The sequence below is a fragment of the Paramormyrops kingsleyae genome, chromosome 21 (assembly GCF_048594095.1).
Source record: "Paramormyrops kingsleyae isolate MSU_618 chromosome 21, PKINGS_0.4, whole genome shotgun sequence".
NCBI classification, from domain to species: domain Eukaryota; kingdom Metazoa; phylum Chordata; class Actinopteri; order Osteoglossiformes; family Mormyridae; genus Paramormyrops; species Paramormyrops kingsleyae.
In genome coordinates, this window is record NC_132817.1 from 656,181 (window position 1) to 679,459 (window position 23,279).

General features: G+C 39.5%; 1 protein-coding gene across 5 annotated transcripts; it reads left to right on the plus strand.

The window, feature by feature from the left end:
* Positions 1–806: 806 nt before the first annotated feature.
* klhl20 (kelch-like family member 20) lies at positions 807–21,328 on the plus strand. Of its 5 annotated transcripts, XR_002837138.2 has the most exons (14): positions 809–1,090; positions 3,581–3,645; positions 9,138–9,711; positions 12,412–12,570; positions 14,222–14,316; positions 15,183–15,298; positions 15,436–15,619; positions 16,246–16,389; positions 16,596–16,729; positions 17,310–19,411; positions 19,600–19,692; positions 19,837–19,886; positions 20,591–20,697; positions 20,926–20,944. XR_002837138.2 is itself a non-coding variant. In XM_023803711.2 (12 exons), exons 2-12 carry the CDS (start codon positions 3,623–3,625, stop codon positions 21,008–21,010), a joined length of 1,830 nt encoding a protein of 609 aa, XP_023659479.1. In that variant the 5' UTR covers positions 811–1,090; positions 3,581–3,622; the 3' UTR covers positions 21,011–21,328. The 5 variants fall into 5 exon arrangements, 2 of the variants coding, with proteins under 2 accessions (XP_023659480.1, XP_023659479.1); XR_002837139.2 differs by lacking the exons at positions 19,837–19,886; positions 20,591–20,697; positions 20,926–20,944 and having other exon boundaries at positions 17,310–19,021; positions 19,349–19,411; positions 19,600–19,790; XM_023803711.2 differs by lacking the exons at positions 19,600–19,692; positions 19,837–19,886 and having other exon boundaries at positions 811–1,090; positions 17,310–17,518; positions 20,926–21,328.
* The last annotated feature ends 1,951 nt before the right edge of the window (positions 21,329–23,279 follow it).

Genomic DNA, 23,279 nt, shown 5'->3' on the forward strand with positions numbered 1-23,279 from the left:
ATCCAGACCCGTTAGAATCTTATAGACCTGAATCATATCCCCCCTTAGTCTCCTTTGCTCAAGGCTGAACAGATTCAGTTCCGTTAACCTCTCCTCGTAAGACATTCCTCTAAGACCAGGAATCATTCTCGTAGCTCTTCGTTGCACCTTTTCTAAGGCAGCAATGTCCTTCTTGAGGTATGGTGACCAAACCTGCACACAGTATTCTAGGTGGGGTCTTACCAAGGAATTATATAAGTGTAACATCACCTCCCTTGATTTAAACTCCACACATCTAGAGATATAACCCAACATTCTGTTCGCCTTTTTTATTGCTTCCCCACATTGGCGAGAGTGGGACATGGAAGCATCAACATACATACCGAGATCTTTCTCGTAATCAGCTACCTTTATTTCAGTGGAACCCATAAAATATCTGTACTGTATATTTCTGCTCCCTGCATGGATTACCTTACATTTATCTGTGTTAAATTCAAAAGAGATTCTAATCCAGAATAAAATTTCGTCCTGCACGGGAATTGTATCCAACTGTTCTTTAAAAAAAATAAAAAATCTCGCTTTGTACCAAGAGCTAATACAGGAATTTATCGTCCTTTTATATTCTATGGGAATTCAGTCGTATTTTATACCAAATTCCAAAAAGTTTCAGTTCAAATCGTTTGCACGTTCAACCCATTTACTTAGGAGTCATGCGTTTCCTGACAGAAAAGTTTCAGTACGGACTGAGGGTAAGGTAACACGCTATTGTCACGTGATACATTTTAGACCACAGTTTATTAACTTTCGTTACGTTTACGTAACGAAAGAATCGTTTACGTCAGCTGAGAATAAGTATATATAGATAAAATAATTTTATTCTTATTAATCACAAATTTCTTTTTATTATCCATTTGCATTTGTAGGGCGTATTAGTGGAACCATGTGCTTTCGATGTATCGATTGCTAGGGGACCGTATATTGTGTGCACATTTCCCGTTTGTGGGAGTTAGTGGATTAAGGTTTTTTAGAATTCCATTTTGCTGAATATTTTGTCGTGTAACTGGGTATTGTATAGTCTGCTGGTTTGCAAATATTTAAATGAAAGTGTAAGGTAGGTTTCTAAATATTTATACGTTTTGACGACGTTTGGTCAAACATTTCTTTGCGGCAAGAGATTTTCAGTTGTTTTAAACGCAACAAGATAATTAGCAGCAAAATACTTATGATACAACTTAGCTAACTTATTTTGGCACAGTGATTTGTATTAATATTCTGTTGTCATTCTCTTTACACCAGAAGTTAGTCGCAGTTTAGGTGGTTTGGCTAATTGGTGCGTGCTAACACATTAAACGGATATGTGTCAGGAATTGCAGTTAATTTCTGAATTTAAGAACGCCCCTTTTAAAATGTCACTAAGTACTTAACAATGGTCCTTGTTATTCAAAGAAACGGAATTGTTAGTTACGTTGTATTTCAGTTTTCGGGTCATTTTCGCATACTACCATATTTGTTGAAACTTTATATATTACGTATCCTTTCCGTAGTTTTCGAAGCATTAGTCACACAACAATTATATATATATATATATATATATATATATATATATATATATATATATATATATATATATATATATATATATATATATATATTATTATTATTTCCTTTGTTTTGTCTTTAATCTCACGTTATTGATTAAGATGAAAATTTTATTAAGGAAAACACGGGGACGCTTTGATTTTCCTTTCAAGTGTCTCGGTATATGTAATGTTTCATGTAATTGATAATACAGACAACACTGCTAAAATACATCCCGTTACCCATTTTGCGAATTTGATCTTTTCCGGCGTCTTGGTCTAAATGTTTAGCTGCTTTCATCTGACCATTTCATTCCTCCTATGGCTAATTAGGCAGTACGCTTTCTTGTTAAGACCATAACTAAAAAAAAATATTTGATGGATCACTTTCAAACTTTGCAGAGGCTTTGTATCCGCGGCAAACTGGAACTAGCCCCAAAACAGATGCAGTACCGCATACTGATGACAAAAAAAGTCAGTTTTGACATTTGATTCTGCTAAAATCTGTACCCCAATTTTGAGACAAATCACACCAAAACTGTTGCAACAGTGTTTAATAACAGCAAAGGGAAGGATGAGATGAGTTTTATTATTGTGAACAGGACAATCCTATTTCTATATTATTCTATTTATTTATTTTTTTGATGGATTTCACTATCACTTACAAGATGGATGAAAATGTACTAGAGATGGACCGATTATATTGGCCAACTATTGGTATCGGCTGATACAGCAACAATTGGCCATCGGCCAATGGTTAAAAGTGAACCGATATTATTGCTGATTTCTTTTAAAATGGTGATCATTATTGCTTTGCATATCTGTGTACTAAAGTTAAAAAAATGTCTGCTGTGTGGAATTATTTTAATGTTAGCGAAAACAACATTAGAAATGCATTTTGCAAGCATTGCTCAGCTAAAATTTCATGAGAAGGATCTACTAAAAACATTTAAACAAATCAAATTTGATTGCTCACTTTAAAGTGAGACAGTGAAGAGTTTTAAGAGTTTCCGAAATACAAATCTGTTCCAATAACGAAGGCTGCAGTACTGCTGAAGAATGGTAGTCTGTCAGCAATGCAAGCATTTGATAGAAAAAGGAATTTCAATGCAGACAGTGCGAAATCAAAAGATATTGCTTGGAAAATTATAGAGTTCATCACACTTGATGATCAGCCCTTTGTTATAAATGTTATATAAGATGTTTGGAGTTTATATATAGAGTTCATATATATATAGTGGTCTATGCGTGTTGTTGTATGCCAGAGTTTTCTTCTTACCAAAAAATACATACTTTCATATTTGTGGAATGAAATTTATTAATTAATTTGGGTAGATTGTCCCTTTAAACTTATTTAAGCAGAACCTCCCAGACAATCATTATTGGTGTCGGTGGAATGTTTTCGAAATAATCAACTATCAGTGTCGGTTAGAAATTTCAATAAAATCTACATCTGAAAGTCTGACCAAAAATGAACCCAAAATTGGAACTGCATGGAGGCTGCTCCCACCATCTTGTAAATCATCTGCTATCTAACCTTATTCCATGGATCTTGTTCAAACTTCCCAGAAACATTATATAGCTCAGTGGTTCTCACACTGTGAGGCGTGAGGTAATATTCTGAATATTGTGTATTGAAGTTTATACTAATTTTTTTGGTGCTACCCTCCCCTTTCGGCAAATTTTATTGGTAGTAGTCCAGTAACCAGCTGGCAAAATGTGTTGTGGGGAACTCTGCAAAATATATTATGGAATTTTTAATTGTCACATTTTTTTGGAGAGGTGGGGAGTGTGTTTAAGGTAGGCTTGTAATAATATTATTTTCATTATACATCGGTATTTTCATTCGCAAAATCACTTTCAGTTGAAACCCAGGATGCATCCTACTGTTTTACCAAAAAAAACTGCTGTGTGATGAAATAAAGTTGCTTAGTAATTTTAATTATGCATTTTAGTTATGCAAGAATAAAATGTATTCCAGGAACGACAGTGTCCTCATGTTGTCTAACCTTTCGTCTTTGTAGGTAATTTGACGGGTTACACACCCAAGATTGTACTTTCTGTGCATGGACAGAAAGCCAATGCGCAGGTAAGACATCCTGTCAGATTTGCATTATGCTGATCCCTGTTCTGTCTCTTCTTAGTGTTGTTGAAATATCCAAGCTGTGTGGTGGCTGACTTTATGATCAAAACTGAATCTCCAAACACATACATGACTGATCATTGGTATTGGGCTTTTTGCCATTATATATTTCACCCATTCTGGTAGTAGCAAAACTTGATTCTGACTTGTACCGAATACCATCCCCCCAATATCCGATACAGCTGTTTTTTTTTTTTTTGCTGGTATCGGCCCAATTCTGATAGAAGGTATCAGATTGGTGCTATCTCTAATAGCAACCATTGCATACCCCATGGTTTTCTTCAGTCGACTTTTAATTATTTTAATGTTTGCATATGCACTTCACAATCAATAACTGTCGCTCACATACAGTCACTGGAAGTGAATGGACACTGCAATTTTTAAGATGAATAGAAATACGTAATCTGAAAATCAAGTGGTGTGCATTGTCCCCTATAGTCCATTGCTTAAACCACACGTTACTTAACATGTCCGTCTCATTTAGTTTCATTAGTAGTCCATTTATTCTACCATTTACCAACACAATGACTTATGAATCTTAGGGCGCTTTTCCACTGCACCAGGTACAGTACTTTTGGTACTCTCAGTACTAGGGTTGCAAAATTCTAGGAATATTCTTGTTAATTCCCATACTTTCCCGTTAATTCCCATGGAAAGTTTCTAATGTGGAATATTTCCAAAATTCCCCAGCTTAACTTCCCATGGAACGGAAAGTTTCAGGAAAATTTCCAAAAATTTTCCAGCCCTTTGCAACCCTACTCAGTACTTCCATAAAGTACGAAAAGTATGGTATTTCTTTTATGTCAGTTTTCCTCTGCCGTAAAAACTGGTACTGGCGCCAAATGACATCATCACAAAGCGTGGCGTGGTATTTCTTTTGCTGAATTCAAACATGTTATTATGATCCTTCACTTTCCTGTAGTCCTGCTTAAGTTTTTCGATTTTCAACCGGCATTGTTCGGTGATTCGCTTGTGCCCCATTTCTTCCAAGCAGCTTGCTATCACCACAAATACTTTTTTATTTCGAGTCGTGCCATCCAAATCCAGCTGGATATGTTCATCCGACCATATGGCGATTAAAGCCTGTATTTCCTTGTTTGTCCATCCTTCCATTTTCCTTTTTTATATTTTTGTTTGTACTGCTTTTTATTTCGTTTCTTGCTGTTCACTGTGTGTTTCAAAAGATGGTGGTTGTATTTTGTGTTTCAGCAGCAGGCTATTTGCATAACCATTCGACAGCGAATACGTTTGCAAGTCCCACCCCAAAGTACCGAAGTACCAAAGAAGTACCCCAGCTGGTTTGGCACTTTCGGTACTGGAACTTTCGGTACTGGTACTCGTCCGGAAGTCAATGGAAAAGCGAAAGTACCGTACCGAAAGTACCGTACTTTGTGCGGTGGAAAAGCACCCTTAGGTAGAGCTGGGTACCAAACTTTGGTACTTTTGTGGTACTGACCGAAATACTTCAATCCTGTTGAGGATTGAAAAATTAATTTCCTTTTGGTGCTTAATTCTGATACCCGAACAGTAAATCTCAGCTTCTATGAACTAATAAGCAGGCAGCATACTTGTGCAAAAACCTAAAGTTGCTGGTGATTGACTGTCTAACATAACATTACACAGCCACAACACAGAGGCCGGAAGGAAAAAAAATGTATGCCCAGAGGGAAGCATGTGGCTCGTGTGTGTGTTGTTTTTGTCGTGTAGTGTAAAAAAGTGTAGCAGTTTCCAGACTGCAACCATTCAGACTGCGACTAAATTTAATAATTGCAAATATGCCCCTCATTTTTGCCTAAATATGCCCCCATATAATGGCTGACCACATCATCGTATATCACGTGAAACACCCAGAGAGAGCAAAAATTGCTGTGTGCATGCATGTGTGTGAGCAAGATTATTAAAACTTGGTCCAATTCAGTTCCTCAGAGGCACTGAATACGCTTACAGTGATAACTTGCTGATTGCTTGACCACAGCCACCAGCGCTAACATGGAAGTTATGTAGAAGTGCAGAAAAAGAGACAGAGCTGATGAAATCATTTTTGGACCTCAAAAAGATTGAATACCTTTTTGCTTTTGTCTCCATATATTTCCGACGTCGGTGATGAAACATGCCAGTGCTTATTAGCAGGATAACAATACATTGTTTTTTATTCTGTGAAAAATGAAGGTTCGATCTGCTGGCCAGGTCGTATAAGGAAAATCAGGGCTCTTAAGTCTCACGCATTGACCATGAGACATGCATTTAATCCAGTTCACATGCTTACACCTTCTGTTTCTCGGGCTAAGGAAGGGATAATGCCTTATTCATTAATTCATTATATTGAATTAATGGACAAGGTGCAGGACGAAAATAATTACGATTGTCTCGGAGAACACATGCAGCGCTCATGCAAAAGCAGCCGAGGTAAACGGATTTTTCAACATGCAAGAATCTATAAAATAATAATTACTTAAAATTGCAAAGCTTGCTAAGTTTTTTTTTTTTCTTCTATGAGAGTAAAAATATTTCAGCGAAACACCCACGCTAAAAGGTCCGTACAGAATTGAAAGTAAGAAAAAGCCTTATTTTGATATAGCTGATTAGCGATGTAAGAATTGCATGTGTATAACATGCTATGTATTGCACATCGTCCTGCCCTATAATATACTACAGCCATTTCACAAATTCAGTATAAAATACAAACCACAACAAACAAATTTATTTTTGTATAGCGCATTATCACAACATTACATAGTCTCAAAGCGCTTTACAGCATCCCCACCCAAAGCCCCCAGTGAGTAAGCCATAGGCGACAGTGGCAAGGAAAAACTCCCGAGAAGGAAGAAACCTTGGGAGGGACCAGACTCAAAGGGGGGGAGCCCATCCTCCAGGGGCCGGCAGGGAGAGTCAAATACAGTAAAATTTCAGACACAAACGGTGAGCAGGGGGGAGATGACAGCCGGTGCCAACACTCCCTCCAATCGCCAGGCAACCAGAAGGCAGGCAGCGGGTCATACATGGAAGATGACACAGGCAGAACGGCGAGCTGGATGCACGGACGTCATTGGTAGTGGCGACGTCACATGTTGCAGGGTGTGCTGGACATCTTGATAGTTTGAGGTCTCCAGGCAGCACCCCCCAGGAGGAGTAGGGGAAATAAAATATGCAATTAGTCAAAGTAGGGGAGACTATAGGCAGTGCTAAAAGTTAGATGAGTGCAATATGGAGTGCAATGTGCAAGCTCCGGTAGATATGGCTATGGCAGCATAAGTAGGAGAGAGAGGCAAGTGGGAATGCAGGCATGGGGAGTCCCTGAAATGTCAGCACTCCAATCCCACAAGCGATTGTGAAGCTAGAGTGACAGCACTGTCAATTCAGTTTATCCAAAGCCAATGGCACCTATCCCCACCCAGCTCTACACCTCACACTATTGGTCTAACTGGGAGTGAGGAATTAGCTAGAGCTAGAACTAGTGTCCCTATAAGCTAAACTAAACAGGTGTGTTTTTAGTCTAGACTTGAATATTGAGAGTGAGCCTGAAACCCGCACTACCGGTGGAAGACCATTCCACAGCTGAGGAGCTCTATAGGAGAAAGCTCTGCAGCCTGCCGTAGCTCTTTCTACCCTAGGTACTAACAGACATCCCGCGCCTTGAGAACGAAGCAAGCGCAGGGGGTTGTATGATGTCAGCAGATCACTAAGGTATTCTGGTGCAAGGCCATTCAGTGCTTTATAGGTTAATAGCAGTATTTTATAGTCAATCCAAGACTTAACTGGTAACCAATGAAGGGAGGATAAGACTGGTGTAATGTGATCAAATTGTTTTGTGTTTGTGAGAACTCTGGCTGCTGCGTTCTGTACCAGCTGAAGTTTATGTAAGGATCCAGATGGGCAACCAGACAGGAGGGCATTACAGTAGTCCAGTCTGGAAGTTACAAAGGCATGTATTAATTTTTCTGCATCATGAAGTGAGAGCATCTTACGAAGCTTGCCTATGTTCCGTAGATGATAAAACGTTGTTCTAGTAATACTTCTAATGTGAGCATCAAAACATAGATCTGAATCAACTAGAAGACCAAGATTTCTAACCACCGTGTTAGGTTGTGTCGGAAGGCCACTAATGCTGAGGTGGTGAAACTTATTTCTTGCAGCCTTGGGACCAATTACCAGTACTTCTTTTTTTTCTTTGTTTAACATTAGGAAATTTTTTGCCATCCAGCACCGGATATCTAACAGACAATCTTCTAACCGAGATAGGAATGGTGTATCATCAGGGTTAACAGATATATATAACTGTGTATCATCTGCATAACAATGAAACCCAACATCATGATTTCTAATAATGTTACCAAGAGGTAGCATGTGTAGGGTAAACAGTGGTGGGCCCAGTACTGATCCCTGTGGGACACCATATGTGACTTTGGTGGCCTTGGATGATTCATTGTTCACATGGGCATACTGATAGCGATCAGTTAAATATGAGCGGAACCAAGGGAGTGCTGTCCCCATAATGCCAACTACACCTTCTAACCGGTCCAAGAGGATATTATGGTCCACAGTATCGAATGCTGCTGTTAAATCTAGTAATACCAACAGTGATATACAGTACAGCCACGGTCAGAAGCCATAAGTAAATCATTCATTACTTTGACTAGAGCAGTTTCTGTGCTACAGTTTGGTCTAAAGCCAGACTGATATAATTCATTAGTATTATTTTTTTGTAGGAAAGAAGACAACTGACGAACTACAACCTTTTCCATGATCTTTGAAATGAAAAGAAGATTTGAGATATGTCTATAATTTCCTAAAACACTAGGTTCAATACCCCTCCTCGAGTTGTAATATCATTCGTGTGGGTACCAGTTTTTACGCAAGTGGAAAAACGGACACCTTGAAATACCATACTTTCAGTACTTTCTCGTAGTACCAAAAGTTTGATACCAATAGCCGATGGCTAGGATGCCTCATGTACAGCTCCCTAGGGAGGTGTTTTGGGCATGTGCAACTGGGAGCAAACCATGGGGCAGACCCAACACATGCTGGAGAGTTTATATCTCTCAGCTGGTCTGGGAATGCCTTGATATTCCCCTGGTGGAGGTGGCTGGTGAGAGGGAGGTCTGGGAATCCCTGCTTAGACTGCTGCACTCGCGAACCAACCCCAGATATGTGGTGGATGATGGATGGATGGACTGTAAACAGAGAGTATTGTTTTTATTCTACTGTTTCTGTGCTTTTACCACCATCTAATCTAAATATGCCTGTTTTTTAAATGAATTAGCAGAATTCCATTCCATAAAAAATCAGTAGTTTTTTTTTTTCTTTGAATTAACTTCCTTTCTTGTTTCTCTGGACTGGAAATTCTCTTCATTAATAAATGAAGATTTTAAGACTTTCTTAAATATTTAACCTTGTTTTGTACACTAATGTTGAGTGACTTTTTATTCCACACTCCCAAGAGGTACCAGTACACGCCCAGACACCACCGGGATGGACATCACCAGCCGCTGCACTCTGGGAGATCCAAACAAGCTCCCTGAAGGAGTCCCACAGCCAGCTCGGATGCCTTATGTGTCGGACAAGCACCCACGTCAGACACTGGAGGTCATTAACCTCCTTCGTAAACACAGAGAGCTGTGCGACGTGGTGCTGGTGGTAGGCACGAAGAAGATCTACGCCCATAGGGTCATCCTGTCTGCCTGCAGCCCCTATTTCCGAGCCATGTTCACAGGCGAATTAGCTGAGAGCCGCCAGACAGAGGTGGTGATCAGGGACATCGATGAGCGTGCCATGGAGCTGCTTATTGACTTTGCATACACATCACAGGTCACAGTGGAGGAGGGTAATGTACAGACACTTTTGCCAGCTGCCTGCCTGTTGCAGCTGGCTGAGATCCAGGAGGCTTGTTGCGAGTTCCTCAAACGCCAGCTCGACCCCTCCAACTGTCTGGGAATCCGTGCCTTCGCGGACACTCATTCCTGCCGAGAACTGCTGCGCATAGCTGACAAGTTTACCCAGCACAACTTCCAAGAAGTAAGACCTGGTAGCTTGTGTTTATAGCCTCTGTGACAGAACTGTGCCTCTTAAGTTCAAGAGAAGTTTGAATGCCTGATTTTTGGAGAGATTTTCCTCTGTTGCTATCATGCATTTTATATTTCTTAACTTTGCGTCTCATAATACTGCTGAAATATTTAGTGTAGATTATCATAAATGTTGAATGAACCTACTTCCTTTTCAGATGCCATAAAATGCGTTTTTCAGGATTTTAAATTGTGCTTTGGTATCTACGTAGGAGTTATGTGCTCAGAAGCATCGCATGCTGCATAATAACGTTTTGGTGAGCCATGGACCGCATTTAGTACGGTAGTCCCATAAGATTATAACAGAGCTGAAAATTTGCTATCGCCCAGTGATGTCATAGCGCAGTGCATTACTCACAGGTTTGTGGTGATGCTCATGTATACAGATGTACTGTGCAAGTCATGTAAAAGTATAGTATATGCAGTTATGTATAGTGCATAATACTTGATAGAGAAACTGTTACAGGTTTATTTACTGTACTTTTCATTTTTTTACTTTCTTTGCCACGCATAATTATTATTCTCCACTTCAGACTAGGCACAAGTCATAACATTGTTTTTAGCATTGTAATAATAACATGGTAATTTTTTTTTGCATCTGAGTCAAGTAATTTTACGATGCTAACTTTGTCATGCAGTTTTTAACAAGAACTGAGTTTCTAACAAGCTGAGCAGCTCGTGGTGTTTAATGAATTTTGAATTCTACTTTAATTTTTTTTCCTTTAAACTTAAGTATCGATTAGGTATTTGTTTAGCTACAAAAATAGGCTACAGGCAGTACGGGAGCCTCTTGTAGGTGTCAGTATCACAGACTTAGTTATTTGCTACCCCCCTGCTAATCTGAATAGGACTTACCTTCTTAGCCTACTAGTAATAAATAACCTTACATCAATGGCTTTCAGTATATATCTTTTTTTCTTTTCCAGGTGTACTTGTGGAATCTTAGCATGCATACCCTTGATAGAGAAAGTATATGTTGCAGGTTGTGCAGGGCATTTGGGCTTGAAATTGGGCCTGTGTATGTTAAGTTTGGGGACATAGTTAAGACTGTTATGTAACATTCTGTGATTTTTGGAAAAAGCCTGCTTTGCCACCTTCTTTTACATATGCAGGATTTATGCAACTATGCTCAGGTAGTCAGATTTTCATTTGTGGACCTTTGGTGGTAGATTTCTTTGCATGCATTTTGCTCCTAGAACCAAAAGTAGGATGTGAGGAAGTACACTCAGTGACAAAAACAAGCACCCAGACGGAGTGGTGAAAATGAATGTGCACATGATGAAAGGTCATGTGACTATTGCAATCGTTATAATATCAGATCAAACAGAGAGACTTGGCAGTATGGGCACATTGCTGGTCCCACATCAGTAGAGTGTGGCACCCCCTGGGCCTGGATACATGTGGTGATACCGTGCGGAAATGAGTCGTACAGCCATCGTATTCTCTCCTGCGGCAAATCGGCCCACAGCTGTTGCAACTGATCCTCAAGATCCTGATGATTGGCACTGGGTCTGAGTTGACGCCGGAGCTGATCTCACACATGTTCGATTTGGGAAAGATCAGGGGACCTGGCTGGCCACGGGAGGACCTGAACATGACGTAGGCAGTCCATAGACTGTGGACGGGCATTGTCTTGTTGAAAGACTAGCAGGGTACTGTCTCAGGAGGGGTAAGGCATGCTGATGCAGGATGTCACTGACATAGTGCTGTGCTGAACCCCCAAATCTCTACCACAGATGACCTGAATACGCACACATAACTGTCATCTGTCCAATGCAGATTCGTTACTGAACATGGTATGACACCACTTGTCATCAGTCCATGCCTCTCGTTTACGGCACCACTCCAAACGCAACCATCTCTGCGAAGGTGTTAACAGCAGCCTATGCATAGGACGGTGATCCCGTCTAGATGGTGTGAGATAACACAGGGTGTTGTAGAGAGTTCAGTACCTGTGTCCGGATGGCGGGCACAGATGTAATGGGGTTCTGTGATGCTTGCTGCACAATACAACGATCCTCCCTCACATGCCCATTGGTTCCAACATCGAGCGACTGTGACATCTGCATGCCCCACATGCTGGGCAATTCCACGATATGACCACCCGGCATCCTGCAACCCCACAATGTGACCCCTGTCAAACTCTGTGAAGTGCTGGTAATGCTGTCAAATGCGTCTCCAAGGCTTCCTCTGAAGTGGTGACTAGATTTGCCAACTCCTTGCAAATCTAATCATTTACATACCCATTGCTAGTCTGCACGTGTACCAATTGCTTCTGGGTGCTTAAGTTTTTTGTCACGGAGTATATATTAGATTGGTCTGAGCATATACCGATAGTGACCAAGTTGTATACTTGGTGATTTTGGGAAGTGATGCTATGAGAAGGAGTCCTGGTAATTCCATTGCACAGTTTTGTTGGGAAAGTTCTACACCGCCTTGGTGTGAGAAGCATAGAACCTGCTTGTTTGGTCTTGATCTTAATTACATCAAGTTGGTTGTTATGACAGCATCTAGTCTCAGTGTAACTGCAGTTAATTCTGCATCCATTGGGAGTAGATATACACTTATATTTCTGAAGTGCGTTACTTTTGGTAACTGAATGCTACATTGTTACCCATCCAGCTGAGTAATATACTACATCTGTTGTGCATAGGTAATGGAAAGTGAGGAGTTCATGCTCCTTCCAGCTAACCAACTGATCGATATCATCTCAAGCGATGAGCTGAATGTACGGAGCGAAGAGCAGGTGTTTAATGCTGTTATGGCCTGGGTTAAGTACAGTATCCAGGAACGCCGACCACAGTTGCCCCAGGTAAGATGCTTAGCCCACTGGCATACAAGCAGGCTCCTGGAAACTTCTATGTCAGGAAAATGAAGCGAACTAATAGGATGCTTGATTGAAATGAAGCAGTGAAATAGTTCATATAAAAACAGTATCATTGCAATATTCAGAGGTGAAGTGGAAGGACATTTTTTTTGGGGGGGGGTGGGTGGGTGGCTGGGAGTTTGAGTGTGTAGTGACCTATTTTGTTAGTTGAGTTGATTATTGTAGACCCTGGATGGAGAATACTTATGGTTTTGGGGCTAGTCCGCCACTGCCAGACACTTGCTAGCGTGATGACTGAAGTTCGCTTAGCATCAAAGTGAAGGGTGATTGCAGAAGACACCTGACCCTATGAATATTATCATTCAATGTATTAGATCTTATAACTATTTTATTTCAAAACAATTTGCGGCAAAATTAAAGCTGCAAGTGCTTGATGGCAGCAAAGGAAGGAACGGGCAGCTACAGAAGTCGCTTGTGAACACAGTAACCTAAAAGTGTTTTTTTAAATAGATCTTTTTCATACTTCATAGGTACATTGTATAGATCATGATCTGGGGCCTATTATGTTTTGAGACAAATCGCACTAAAATTTAAACCGTATCACTTAGTGGTGGCACCTCAAAGGACAGCCTCAGATGCAAATCTGGTCAACCTGATTACACTGAGACAAATGGCACAAAGTTGTGCTTTTAGTAAAGATGTACTGGAGAGGTGGGGGGGTCTAAATATTATTGAGCAGGGGTGTCTATACCAGTCACTGAAAGGGCCATATTAAAAATCCACTAATGACTTTGCGGGTCAGCTGATGCTTTTTTATTCAGTTAACAAACATTTAAGTTATTTGTTTAAAATACATGTAAATAAAATACATGTAAATAATATTTACAAATATGAACTACAGGCAGTATAGAAGCCTCTTGTCAGTGTCAATATCACAGACTTCGTAATGTTGTCTACCACTTCCCTGCTAACCTGAATAGGACCTACTAGTAATAAATAACCTTGCATCAATGGCTGTCAGTATGTGGTTTTTTCCTTGCCAGATGCAGCTGTGGAAACTGTGCATGCTTGCCCCTTGAGAGAGAGAATATGTCACATGTTGTGCAGATCCATTGAGCTTGAGAGTGGGCTGGTTTGGGGGCATAGTTAAGACTGTACATACACTTATCTCATCTGAGTTATCCATGTTAGATATGTTTCCAGCTACATATCCATGGTCAATATAACAGAACCGACAGCCAGTCCAGGTCTTATCAGCTACTCACTCTCCAATGTTGTGATTTTTTGGGAAAGTGAAATGTTCCCAAACTGCTGATTATGATTGACTGTAACCTGCATTAGCCCTAACCAACTTATAGCCACAAATAGCATAATAGAATAGTGATACTTTATTAATCCCCATGAGTAAATTCTCTTTACCCTTTCTTGCTCTCCAACAGACATGCATACAAGTGAGAGCAAGTTCCAGGGAATACATTTTTGTTGTTCAGGCAGCATCTATTTCTTGGGTGGTTCATCCATCTCTGTTCCTTTGACTTTCTAAGAGAAGCTCTAAATGCGCTCATTTTGAATCTCAATTTTAAAAATCATGTATGTAGTCAAAGAAGAGAATGAGTAACTCCCATGCCTTATCTAGGTTCTCCAGCATGTCCGGCTGCCATTGCTGAGCCCCAAGTTCCTAGTGGGGACTGTGGGGTCGGATCCCCTTATCAAAAGTGATGAGGAATGCCGGTGAGTCAAGCAGAGAAAATTAGGACTGAATTCTCTCAAGTATCATTCTGAAGACTTGTGTTGCATATGAAAAATGACAAAAATATGAAAATGGTAGCTTGGTCAAAAAAGTCCCCCCTTGTGTGGCCGGGATGGAAGCTACTTCACTACATGTCTGTTAAACACAAAGCAGTTATATTGCATGTTTAAAAGCACTTGGTAAATGATTTTAATGAGCTACTTTTATTGAAGTTCAGAACTACACAAATGCAGTTTCTGGCCTTTTTTTAAGGCAGTTTATGCTCAATTTACAGATACGATAAAGCACATAGTTTCCAAAAAGACTGTATAAGTAGGGAAGACCTACACTACCAGTCAAAAGTTTTTGCACACCGCAGTTTACCATTTTTCCCTTTTTTTCATAAACTGCAGATTTTTTGTTCTTGTTAAGCATTGGAAACAATTTTCCTTAATGGCATGGAAAAAGTATGTTAGTGCATATTTGACATCCTATTAACTGGTTGTGTGGTGATGGCATAGTCAAATTCTAGGTTATCCTTTAACTTTAAATGCCCTAGTCAACTGTTTCATGCCACAAAACAGACAGTACATTTTTAGTAAATATTAAATGAGTAACAAGTAAATGTAGAAAATCTCAGTGTGCGCAAAAACTTTTGACTTGTAGTGTACATGAAAGAGCCCCATCTCGGCATATGACCTAAATTGATTTTTATGTTTAACTCTTAAGCATCAAACCTATTGTTTCTTCAAGTAAATTTACCATATTTATCTTCTAAGGTCCAGAGGTCCAAATTTCTGATGGACAGCTAGATTAACTTCATGAACTGAACTGTATACTGTAATTGTCCTTTTTCCCCCAAATACAGAGACCTTGTTGATGAAGCAAAGAACTATCTGCTGTTACCTCAGGAGCGACCCTTAATGCAGGGCCCGCGAACACGGCCTCGGAAGCCGATTCGATGTGGGGAAGTCCTGTTTGCAGGTGGGAGGGAGGATGGTTAGAGCCACAGCCTAACCTTGTGTGTTAGATGAAAATCTGAGACATTTTCATGTGATGTGAAGCAACACACAGTCACAAGGAGTGTGTTGTGTGTGTGTGTGTGTGTCTGTGAGAGACAGTGGGGGGCTGGTGCAGCGGTGATGCCATCTCCAGTGTGGAGCGCTATGACCCCCAGACCAACGAGTGGCGCATGGTGGCCTCTATGAGCAAACGCCGGTGTGGAGTGGGTGTGAGCGTCCTGGATGATCTTCTCTATGCAGTTGGCGGTCATGATGGCTCCTCTTATCTAAACAGTGTGGAGAGGTAATTTAGTTTGGTTTTAAATGCTCATTGTTATAAAAAATTCCTTCTCATTTCTCTTTAGTTCTTAGCATAGCGTGGCTTATCAAAACATAGCTTGAAGTTCTACATTTTGTTGAGACTTTTTAAATGAGACATTTTTCACTTCCATCAGACCATCCACTATGTAACCTGGAAAAATATTCAATATTCTTTTGAGTATAATATTCCATTTTATTTGAATTCTTAAATTGGCATATTAAACAGTAAGAAGGGTAAGTTGTCATTTTAGTAAATAAGTTATAACACTAACATTAATTTCCTTCACATCTCTACATATTGAGTTCTTACATTCATTGAAAGTCATATAAGCATGTCTGTGTGCAGTATGATTTTGATTTCCCAGTTAAATTCCACTGTTGTAAAAATGCCTTTATGTAAATTCTGTTTGTTATAGTTATGTAGGATTTGCTGTTAATTCGAACACTACTTGAATTATTTTCAACAGTTAAAATCTTTTGACAGTTTCCAACCAAGATTCTGTAAAGATCTGCCATAATTTGCTGTTAGTTTAAACTAGTAATGAAGAACAGTTGTGGCGAATAAAAGAAAATATCGGGCTATGTTCTTTTGTGCTCTTATTTCATCAGATATGACCCCAAGACGAATCAGTGGAGCAGTGATGTGGCCCCTACAAGTACCTGTAGAACCAGTGTGGGGGTAGCTGTATTAGGGGGCTATTTGTATGCAGTTGGTGGCCAAGATGGAGTGTCCTGCCTCAACATCGTAGAAAGGTCATGAGACTTGCATTAATACTCAGTTGTGCTTGCTAACAGCTTGTTGAAGAGTTGTGTCCAGCAATTTCCAAATATGTAAATAGTCTAGATTCCAGTTTATTTTTTGTGTTCAATCCCCACAGGAACAACAATGCTGAAACTTAATCTTCTCTTTACCAACAATATCGAGGATATTCATTTTTATGTTCTGTACCATCTTCCAGATATGATCCAAAAGAGAACAAGTGGACACGAGTTGCTTCCATGAGCACCAGGAGGCTGGGTGTTGCTGTGGCAGTTCTGGGTGGGTTTCTCTATGCTGTGGGAGGGTCGGATGGAACATCCCCTCTCAACACAGGTACAGTGAATGTTTAACAATGGAAGTGATCAGTATTAAATATTAAATTAATTTGAGACCCTCTACTATTTATTTTTTAACTTTAAATATGATTTATTTGAAACTAGCACTGAAAATATTTATAATGTAAGCAGAAGTGCTGTTTTAAATCTAAATGCTTAGATGTTTAAAAGATTATATTTCCAAGTTACTGTACACCTGAGTACTCAAGCAGGCAGTATTTCTATGTTGCATTGTTTCTATATTTTTAGATTTTGTTGTTTTTGCAATCTACAAAACGTTGAAAAAGAGAACAATGAATTTTGAAACCCACGTCATCCAAACTAAGATCAACAAAGCATAATCACCGAAAAGAATAATCAGCATCTGCTGGTGTCAAAAACTCATACAGCTGCATTTTGTCTCATTGTCCTTTCCACTGGGCCTTCTTTTTGTCATGCAGTGATAGAAATGTAATGTTTTAAAACAGTTATGCTAGGAAATGGTGTGTGAAAGTTATTCAACAGTGAATCGGAATTAGGTTTACATTCATAAAAAATTTGTTTTTGTTTAACCTAGTATGTTTTTACGTTTCATTCAGTGGAGAGGTATAATCCACAAGAAAACCGATGGCACACAGTGGCTCCCATGGGGACGCGCAGAAAGCACCTAGGCTGTGCTGTCTACCAGGACATGATCTACTCTGTTGGGGGTCGAGATGACACCACTGAGCTTAGCAGCGCTGAACGCTACAACCCTAGGACAAACCAGTGGTCTCCTGTGGTTGCCATGACATCTCGGCGAAGTGGTGTAAGCTCTGCCTTTTTTCCCCCCCACTGATTTTTCTGTGGGGTTCAAATTGGAGTCCAAGATGGTGTGACTTAGACAATGTTTTAATACAAAATTTGCTGTAATGAAAAGCTGTGGGGGACAAAAAGGTCTTTGTGTCACGTTTGGCAAGCGGGCGAGCAGCGAAGCAGGCAAACAGAGCCATAAAGACGGGGTTTATTGTGGGTGGACTAGCAGACAAGGAACAAAACATAACAATACAATGACGAATCTGGGGAAGACTGACTGAGACTCGGACTAAATACACAAGACAAACTGAGTTTAACGAGCAACAGTGGAGAACAATCAGGCATAAACACGAGGTAACGAGGTGGGCGTGGCACACACAAGGATCATACGGAGCTGGGCGTGACACTTTGGTTGTGGGTTCCATTTCCACTCTTGGCTGCAATGTTTATGTGGAGCTGGCATGATCTCACCAGGGTAATTGCATTTTTTTCCTGAAATCCTGCTTGGGATCAATAGAACATCTTTAATCTCATCTATCTAAATTGACTGGGAACTGAGAAATTGTACGTAAATTATATTCAGGATTGAAATGTGCTGTTGCATGCAGACTATGCTTTATGCCTGAGATGGTAATTGACCATTATTTAACTGTCAATGCAGGCAGAGATGGCATGGCAAGTTCATTTAAAAAAATATGGCTACAATCCTCTGGGAAAATAAGTCCCTGTTTCAATATAATTTTGCTACTCCTACATGCCTACTTGTGTCAGGATATGATAGAAGTAGAATATGTTGTATCATGCCACTTGTCCTGGACAGAATCACAAGGTTTTGGAGCCTCTCCCGGACAGCAGAGCACAGTAGCACAGGAGCACCCTGAATGGGTTATTGCATGCATACATTCAACATTAATTAATCCCCTGGGGACGAGCACATTGTGAGAGATGTAGTTAAAGTTTCCAATCTATTTGTTTATAATTTACCAGATCTTTTCGTAGAATCACAAAAAAAAATAATCAGTTTTTTCAAAATGTCGATTGTCAGATATAGTAAAGTTTTTAAAATTATAATAATTTGTTCAGATGCAAAAATGTGAACCATGTCTCCTTCATTTTACCCTTATTGGGGGCATGAAGTACCACGCTTACCTTCAAGATCTCTGATCACATTGTAAACAACCACATTGCCATGTATTTACAATGTATTTTCAATAGTAAGTCTATGGTAATGCATGGTAATTACCCTTTTTTCTTTGGGGGTGACGCAATTCAGATTTATTTCCATGATCTCACCGCAATAAAAGGTGTTCTAGGTCGAAACAAAATTTATTGAAAACACCTTTCACTCTAATAAGATGGCAAGCCTCATGAATTGACAGGAAGCACCTCAGGTTTTTTGGAAAATGGTGGAGGAATGTGGCAATGAAGATAAATTTGCGGCGGAAGATTGCAACACTGATAAAGAATTGTTTCATTTTGAAAACTGGCTTGATCCAGTTGTTGATGACCTCTCCAAGTAAGTGCATTTTTATTACCATACTTGTTGATACATGCATAAATTTATAAAAACAAATTTAGTGTACATGTGCTTATCATAAGTTATATTTGGCTCTTTCTCGAGTTGGTTAGTCATTACTATTTTAGGTTCACTAATGTAGTCATAATTGATTGAAAATCTGAAACACTGAAATCATACAGGCACATAAAGTTTTGTTAGTTTTTGTGTTAGCCTTGTTGTGCAATGTATTGGCATAACTGTTTTGTATTCGTGTTAGCTAATGGCTGGAATGCAGTTTCGGTTTGTTGTTGTGCTGTTATCACATATTTTTTGCAACATTTACAGAGACGAAGACTGATCTGTAGGGCACCTTGGAACATTGGTCAGACAGGATCACGCTATTCCAAGGTGCGTAAAAGCAACTAATTCCAAAATGTTCAAAAATCAGTTTTTTGATTCACATTCATTTTTAGTGTGTTTAAAGGTATTTGTGGCTTTATGTGAGATGGTACTGTTGTGTTCACTTTTGGATACAAGAACCTCTACATTGTAACCATAGCATGTTTTTTATGCATATTTATTTCTGTTTATTATAGAGTTCACCTCTTCCAAAAATGCAAGTTCCCTGCTGGCTGATGAAAAAGTGAACAATATGTGCAAAACGCTCTTCCATGTATATAGCTTGTTTGGTGTGTATGTGCCATTACATTGACCATGTTTATATGTAGGTTTACTACATTGTAAACCAGTTTCTATTTTTTGCAATAAATGTTTCTAAACAAGAAAATTTCCACTTGCTTCTCTTACTGAATTCTTTTCTGTGTCTCTTGGAGGTGGGGAGAGCTGTGACTAGCTGGTGGGACACTTGGGCCACCTAGGCCAGGTGTGAATAGCTCTTAAGTGTTCCAAACTGCTTTTTGCAATGTGTATATTTTGACTTCAAATTACAAATTGATCATTAATCAGACATCAGTAATCAGTAATCCTCTCCTTACTGTCAAAACAAATATATAAGAAATTTACCATGGTGTAAGTTCATGAAATTGAAACAAATGTGTGATCATGCCCCAGTCAGTGAAAGTGTGTCCCTAGTCTCCAGAGGGTTAAGGCAATTTAGAGATACCAGTTAGGCTTCAGGCATGACCTTGGTCTATGGGAGGAAACCCACTCAGCCTGAAGAGATCTTGCAACCCCACACAGAGTAGAGTTGGAAAAAGAACCATCTCCGGAGGTGTTATAGATTGACTAAACATTTGTTCTCAGTTATTTTAAATCTGAATTGTGTTTAATGCCTGCAGACAGTAGTACACATGATGAGAATGGTCAAGATCATTCAATCACATATATTTTCATAAGTAATTTGTTGCAAAGTGTGATTTACTCATTTGAACATGCAGGGAAAAAACCTTTGACCTATTTTGTACCTTATGTCCAGATATCGGCTTGCTCTGCATATCTTAAATGGTGCATATCCTTTTTCTGCCTTCCACCCATAGGGATTATTTTTTCCTATTTACAAATATATAATGCCTAGCTGAGTTTTATAAATGCAACATGTTCATCATTTGCTTGATATCTTTTTTTCAGGTGGGTTTAGCAGTTGTAAATGGACAATTAATGGCTGTTGGAGGCTTTGATGGCACAACATATCTAAAAACAATAGAAGTCTATGATCCAGATGCTAATACATGGCGGTAAGTAGGCTGCTCAAAGGGACCAAACTATGAGGACAAACTGTCTGAGTTACTGTACAGAAGAATTATTGGGATCAGAAAGCTCACATTTTTACATGTTGTAGATAAATGGTGCTGTAATACATTCTTGTTAATTGCCCAGTTTTCATAAGCATTTGAATAAGAAGTAGACAGAAACTAATCCCTAAAACTAACCTTATTCCTTATTTCCTTCTTTTTTTGTTTCAGACTCTATGGAGGAATGAACTATCGGCGACTAGGTGGGGGGGTGGGCGTAATCAAGATGACACACTGTGAATCACATATATGGTGATTGCCCACCACCACAGCTTGTGCTCCCTCTAAAGACGCTAAATAAGTAACTTTGTATATACTGCAAAAAACATGCAGTTAGTAAACTGCAAGACTAATTTTATTCTCACAGCTGAAGCAATGCATCATACCTGAATGGGACTTAATTTGGAACATTGTCATACATCTTCAACAGCATTCCTCCTCAGTCATATTCTTCTGGTAATTATAAACTGAACTGTAATGCATTTTTACATATCATTTAGTATGCCAGAAAAGGACATGATACAAGTATTTTCCCCATGCTGAAATAGAATTAAACTTCACTTTGTTGTATTAATTGGGTGCACTTGGGGTTGTCTCAGATTTCCTTTTTTGTTTTGGCCACTCCTGCAAAGGACAGGATAAACCTTAGGAGTAACTGCCTTTTGTTGAGGTTGCACTCCTCTTTTGCAATTGAAAGGCCAAGCCAAAGTGGCGGCTAAAATATTTTTACCTATGGTTTATGGAAGGCACATAATTACAGTCCTTGAGGAAGGAGAAAAAGCTATTTACTTGTAATACATGTGAACTAAATGAGCTGAACACTTAAAATTAGGGCATAGTGTCCTTACAAAGTCCAGTATTTGACTTTTTAAGGGAAAAAAGATTAAATTTCTCGTCACGGACAGGCAAAAAAAAAGGCATCATTCTTTGAATATGGAGTCACCTTTCAGAAAGAATATTAATTGGAACAATGTGCACTGTCACTTGTAATTATGGGAACGATGTGTACAGAAGATTTTGCATAGAATTGTAACATGCAATACTTATGCAATATTCAGTCACAGCACCTGTTGTTAGATATGCTGTTTATCAGTTACTACAAAATATGTTTTGGTTTGCAGTTCAGTCACTTGTAAATTTATTGCTGGTAAAGCATTTTAAGTATTAAAACTTTGAACCAAACCGTGTGCCAAACATGAGTGTAAAGGAAGAGCCTAAGATGTATTTTGCCAACCTCTCAGTTCAATTTATTAAAATTTTTAGTAAAATAGGATAAGAAAGCAGAAACTTCTAAAATATTCAGTACAAGCAGACAGAGAAATTATTATAATTATTCTGCCAGTTGGTTATCACCCTGTTCTGAACGTTATGCATTTTACAGTACATTAAGAGAAATACTTTCCCACGGACTGTAGCTGTCATCCATGCAAAGTTTACCAAAAGTGGTTCAGATGCTTTAAATTGCATCTTTTAATTGTCTTAAGATAAATGACCTTCTGTAATAAGGGGTAAGTTAGGGGTAAATACACTCAAAAAAAACAAAAAAAAAAGTTAAGCACCCAGATGGAGTGGTGGAAATTAAATTAATCTGCACGTGGTGGTCATGTGACTATCGCAATGATTAAAATATCAGATCAGATGGATAAAAGTTGGCAGTATGGGCATACTGCTGGTCCCATGACAGTAGGGTGTGGCACCGCCCCCAGCCTAGATATATGCAGCCGTTGTATCCTCTCCTGCAGCAAGTCGGCCCACAGCTGTTGTAACTGGCCCTCGACATCCTGCAGATTGGGACTGGGTCTGAGTTAACATCCAAGCTGATCCCATACATGTTTGATTGGGGAAAGATCGGGGAACCTAGCTGGCCACAGGAGGACCTCAACATGCCGCGTGTGAATGGGCATTGTCTTGTTGAAAAACTGTACCAGGACGCTGTCTCAGGATGGGCAAAATATCAGAAGGTTATCACTCCATAATCAATTTAATTCTGCTGGCAATTTAGGTTTTAAAATTTTTACATAGACTTCTGGCAAAATCCCACAAAGTCTCTGGCAAAAAATAATTGCCCAGGTTTGTTCTATACAGAGGTAGTTATTCAGCGATGCATTATAGTTGTGGCTCTTATTATACCAGCTGAAATTCCTTCTGAGCCCTCTAGAGCAGTGTTTCCCAACCCAGTCCATGTTTTTGATTCCTCTCAGCTCACCACGCACCTGTACCATGTATTCAGTGTTCCTGGGAGCCACACTAGAGGACACTTGAGGATTACCTGTATAATAATGATCTCAGCATCCTGTCTGTCAGCCCAAGGACCACAGAGAACACCACCTTGTAGCTCGTCTCTGGTCCGCCTTTCAATTTGAGGTATTCTGGTTTTCTGCTTCTATGAAAGCTGCCTGGAGGATAAAACACTGGTGGTGTCTGAACTGATATAAGGATGCAGGATACAGAATAGTTTCCCTTTTTCCACTTCAATTCAGCTTCACTGTCAGTATATGGAGGTACACACAACAAAAAGGGTCCTG

Excerpts from the sequence above, each read along its gene's own strand:
- klhl20 (XM_023803711.2), top strand. The coding sequence starts at position 3,623 with ATGGACAGAAAGCCAATGCGCAG. Across the intron at positions 15,620-16,245 it reads TATCTAAACAGTGTGGAGAG|ATATGACCCCAAGACGAATC; the intron begins GTAATTTAGTTT and ends TTATTTCATCAG. Across the intron at positions 17,519-20,590 it reads TGACATCTCGGCGAAGTGGT|GTGGGTTTAGCAGTTGTAAA; the intron begins GTAAGCTCTGCC and ends TCTTTTTTTCAG.